Raw genomic sequence first — 5,134 nt, forward strand, 5'->3', positions numbered from 1 at the left:
TGAAAACCATCATTCCAAATGTCCCCCTCCTCCTTCTTCCCAGGCATTTGAACCTGCCAGGGGGGTTTGCTGCTGATTGCCATAGGGAAAAGGAAACCCCTGTGACACTGTGCAGCCCCATGGAACCAAAGGGCCAATATGACACCATGGGGCCCCATAGAACCAAGGACACCCTTATGACACAGCAGGGCCTCCTGGAACCAAATCTCCACTGTGACACTACAGACCCTCACAGAGCCAAGGGGCCATGGTGACACAGCAAAGCCTCGTGGAACTGAGGAGTCCAAAGGTCTAAAAGAGTTCTTGCAGGGTTGTGCCTTGGGAAGAGAAACCTCCTTGGTGGCAGCTTGGGCTTGGCACACCCTTAAGGACGGTGTCTGTTTGTAGTGGGGGAACTCAGGAGTTTTAGATTGCTTCAAAAAAAGAAAAGGGAAAAACCCTGTTTGCCTGAGTGCAGCCAGTTCTCCAAGCAAAGCAGGTCCCAGGTGAGGGAGGACAGACAGGATGGGACTGGGGAGTGTGGAGCCAGGTTGTCCACACTGGGTCAGGTATCAAGGCACAGCTTCTCTGAGCAGGCCAGACCTCCTGAGGAGACACCCTGGATTATTATCAATCACAGAATGTTGCAATCACCTCTTCCCAAAAGAGAACAACTATAAAAGACACCCTCTAAAATAAGAATACATATTTCTTAGAAGCTCTTTGAAGTATTTCTCCATAAATGGAGTTGAAAAATTTCCTAATGAACTGTACTAGACCAGAGAAAAATCGAGGCAGAGCCATAGTTTGATAGGACTTGCTTGATCCCAGTGAGCCCCGTGGTGCATTTGGTGCTGAGCACTGGAACCTCAGGGCCTGAGAGGAGATTGCACAAACCTTTCCAGGAGTCCAAGTCAGAAGAAAAACCCAAAGTGTCTCAAAGCATTAATGGGTCCCACTGAGGTCCATCCCCAACACAGGCTCCTAATAGACTTCTTGGAGGAGAGAATGGGAGGTCATGATTGCACAAAATCTTCTCAGAGACTGAGAGAGAAAAGGAAAAAGGAAAATACATTAAAATCTGAAGCACCTAGAGGCATTGAGCCCCACCGATTGTTGTTCCTGACAAAGGCTCTTAAGAGACTAATTAAAGCAGATAATTGGAGGCCATGATTGCACAAAGTTCTCAGAGACTCCAAGGCAAAAGCAAAACCCAAAGTCCTCTGAAAAACCTGCAGTCCCTGGGAGCATGAAGGAGCCCCCAGGGCCATTCCTGACCAAGGCTCCCCAGGGACTGGTCCCAGCAGATCCCTGAGGCCACTGGGATGTGGGGAGATGCTGAGGGCAGCACAAGGGGTGACAGTGCCCAGCCTTGCTGGGGCTGTGCCAGGAGGCCCCAGTGCCTCAGGACAAGGTGTCTCCTCCCAGCCCTTGGTGGTACAGACCCTGCTGTGCCCCAGGGCACCAAGATTTGGCTTCTGCTTTTCCCCTCCTGTTACCACTCTCTCCAGTTCCCTGGAGGAACTGGGGACACTTTCTCAGTTGTGTCCCCCCAGTGGCACCCATTAAAACTTCAAGAATCTTTAGAGCTAATTCTGACTTGGAGTTCTTGAGAGGTTTCTTCAGCTCCCTCTTGATGACTAATGTTCAGGGCCTCAGCACCAAACCCCCAAGAGGGTCGTTAAAGTCCTTGTGCTGCTGAGCTGGGCTGGGCTCCTGGCACAGAGGCAGCTCCTGGCAAGGGCAGCACTGCAGAGAGATAGCTCTGCCCAGCAGCAGCTCCTGTGCACAGCCCAGTAGGGCTGGGGCACTGCCTGCAGCCACCCTGGGCACAGCACAGAGCTACAGAGGGGTTAAACTCAGCCTGGGCTGGGAGCACAGAGCAGAGCTCACTGAGGGCTCACTAGAGCAGAAATCCTCACAGTGTTTCAAACAGCCACTCTCTGGCTGTGGGAAGATAAGCTGAAGTTGCTGCAGGGATCTCCTCAAGCTGGCACATCCCACAGCTTTCAGGACCTTCCAGGAGGAGTCTCAGAGCTGCTGCAGTGCAGGGGATGTGGCCCTAGGGCAGGGCTGGGTTTCCCTGCTGCAGCAGCCGAGGCACAGCCCCAGGCAGCTCCCTGTGTCCAGGCTCTGCTGCAGGGCTGAGCAGCCGGGGCTGCAGCCAGGGGTGCCCAGGGCTGTCCTGCAGAGCAGTGTCCTGCAGCCCAGGGCGCTGTGCTGGGGCAGGGACTCTGCTCCCTGCCAGGGACAGCTCTCAGCCAGCCCGGGCAGCTGCTCCCAGCGCTGGGGGAGAAGCCGTGGGGGCAAGGAGCAACCCTGAGCAGGGCAGGTGCTGCTGCTGAGAGGTGCTGGGTGGGGCAGGGCTGCTCCCAGCTCCACACCAGCCTGGGCACAGCTCCGGATGACAGTTCCCAAAAGAAGGTAAACCTGGGATTGCTGTAAAGATCAGGAGCTTTCCTGAGAGTGTTTTAAATTTCCTCCTTGGAGCAGGGTGAGAAATTTGGAGTGATGGCAAAAAGTTTTTTGCTTTTTATACATTTTTCCTATATTCATAGCTCTGTAAACTATTATTATTATATAGTTATAAGACTATTATTCTTAATTGACTCTATTAAACCCTTAAGTAAATATATTAAACTACTATTATATACTTATATAACTGTAATCCTTAATTAACTCTAGTAAATTTCCTAACCTTTCTCTTAGATTTTTGAACAATAAGCTGACCTTCTAAATACATTCCTGAAATACTGTATAGTCTTATTATCAGGAAGAGGTCCTACAAGAAGAACTTTTTTTTTTTTTACCCAGAATGTGAGCAGTCATAACAAAATTGGAACGAAGAAGCCCTTAGACCTTCTCCAAGGGTTGACTCAAGGGTATCTAACAGGCACAACTGACTCTCCTAATGGATGTTCCTGTTAAATATCCTAGTTAATCAACCCTAATAGATTGCTGGAATTGGGGGCTGGATGTGCCCCATCCCCACTGGGACACCTGGAAGCTTCCAATAAAGGTTTGGTTTTTACTTTACTGTTCTAACGGTGTTGCAAGGGTTTTTCTCTCTTTTGATTATAGACAACAGGGGGATGAGAGAAGCAGAACAGGAATTGTAATCAGAGAATGACGGAACATTCTGAGTTGAAAGGGACACACAGGATCTGCAAAGTAATGTTTGAATATTTACAGAGAGTCCGGATCTGTAACTTTGGGTGGTCAGTCTCTCTGCTGGAGCCTCCCAAGGAGCTTTCAGCCACTCCCCAGCCCTGGGCAGCACCAGCATCCCCTTTGCAGGGCCCAGCAGGGCTCTCCTGAGCTGCCCTTGCCCACCTGCAGACAGACTCTGCCCCAGGCAGGGCTCTGCAGACAGGCAGGTTTCTGTAGGGCAGGTGAGGGCACAGAGGGTGGGATGGGCTCTGTGAGCCTGGCAGGGACAGGGCAGCTCTCAGGAGGGAAATGTCCAGGCCCAGGGAGATGCTCAGGGAAGGAGAGGGGGCTGAACAGAGCAATGCTGGGGGCAGGAGGGCACTGTTGGTGTGTGGGAGGTGCTGTGCACAGCTGGGCACGGGAACACTGCCCTGAGTGCCCGGCTGTCTCTGCCCTGCCCTCCCAGGCACAGCACCACAACATCTTCTCTAGTTTCTGCACTCCTCTGATACTGTCGTAATCTGCTGCTCTCAGGGAGGCTCTGGGATTGCAGCAGCTGAGTCAGGCACTGCCCTTGGGATTCCTGCCAGGCTGGGGTGTCCATGGGAATGGGGTGTCCAAACTTCCCTGTGACCTGTGGGGCTGTGGGCAAAGCAGTCCATGGGAAAGGGGAATGAGCTGAGCCCCCTCCCTGAGATCCCATCATGGGCACATCTGGGGGTCTCCTTGCTGTGTCCTTCCAAGCTCTGAGCTGCCCTCCTGGGTGCAAATCTGTGCCAGAGCCTCTTCGAGCTCCCTGAGTGTCCCACAGGGAAGTGCAAAGATGCCACAGCTGAGGAAATGCTGTTGGGTTTACCAAGGGAACCACGAGTGTCCTTGGCAGAAGGGGGTGCTGAGATCTTGCTCAGAGACCTTTAGAGAGGGTGAGACATTCAGGGATCCCTCTGCTCTGGGCAGGGTCTGGCCTATCCCAGGGTGACACAGGAGTGTGACTGTACTCTGATTGCAGCCAAAGGTGCAAACCCAGGGCAGTTGGGAACAAGCCCATCCAGACCCTCACCTTGCCCTGAGCCACAGGGAATCCTTTGCCTCTCACATCTCTCAGTGGAAAACTGTGAGTACAGCAGAAATGCTGTGGATTTGTGTCCTCATAGAATCAGGAATGATGTGTGGGCAGGAAAATAATAGCTAAAATTCCTTCCTGGTCTCCATGCCCTTTAGAAGTGGGAATGCAGAAGCAGCAGCCTTTTAAAAGGGATTCCATTGAGGAATCCTGAATATACAGGCTTGTCCCTCTGCCACACAGCCAAAAACCCACGGCGGCAGGGCAGGGATGGATCCTAGAGAGCCCCCTGCACAGGCCTGGCTGGTCCTGCAGCTCTCAGAAAGCACAACTGGAGCTCAGTCAGGGACCTTGGAGAAAGTTTCCCAGAGCAGAAACAAGGGAGGCCGAGTCACAGCAGGACAGCATACAGAGAATTGACCAGGTCTGGCCCAAAGCAGCCTCTGCTGACTTGTCACTGTCCTTTATCCATGAACAGGTCCCCATGTTTGGCCAGAGCAAATGTCCAACAGCAGCTCCATCAGCCACTTCCTCCTGCTGCCATTGGCAGACACGCGGCAGCTGCAGCTCCTGCACTTCTGCCTCTTCCTGGGCATCTCCCTGGCTGCCCTCCTGGGCAACGGCCTCATCATCAGCGCCGTAGCCTGCGGCCACCACCTGCACACCCCCATGTTCTTCTTCCTGCTCAACCTGGCCCTCACTGACCTGGGCTGCATCTGCACCACTGTCCCCAAAGCCATGCACAATTCCCTCTGGGACACCAGGACCATTTCCTACTCAGGATGTGCTGCTCAGGTGTTCTTCTTTCTCTTCTTCATCTCAGCAGAGTATTTCCTCCTGACCGTCATGTGCTACGACCGCTACGTGTCCATCTGCAAACCCCTGCACTACGGGACCCTCCTGGGCAGCAGAGCTTGTGCCCACATGGCAGCAGCTGCCTGG

The 5,134-nt window shown here is 53.1% G+C and overlaps 1 protein-coding gene across 1 annotated transcript in view; it reads left to right on the forward strand.

The window, feature by feature from the left end:
- The first annotated feature begins 2,114 nt into the window (after positions 1-2,114).
- The window catches only part of LOC130265957 (putative olfactory receptor 1F12P), a 4,079-nt gene continuing 1,059 nt past the window's right edge, over positions 2,115-5,134 (forward strand). The window contains exons 1-3 of the mRNA XM_056515299.1: positions 2,115-2,403; positions 2,794-2,998; positions 4,671-5,119. Coding sequence (XP_056371274.1) covers positions 4,694-5,119 — 426 coding nt within the window. The 5' untranslated portion in view covers positions 2,115-2,403; positions 2,794-2,998; positions 4,671-4,693. The remainder of the gene's footprint in view (positions 2,404-2,793; positions 2,999-4,670; positions 5,120-5,134) is intronic.

This window comes from Oenanthe melanoleuca, unplaced genomic scaffold, assembly GCF_029582105.1.
Source record: "Oenanthe melanoleuca isolate GR-GAL-2019-014 unplaced genomic scaffold, OMel1.0 S001, whole genome shotgun sequence".
NCBI classification, from domain to species: Eukaryota; Metazoa; Chordata; class Aves; order Passeriformes; family Muscicapidae; genus Oenanthe; species Oenanthe melanoleuca.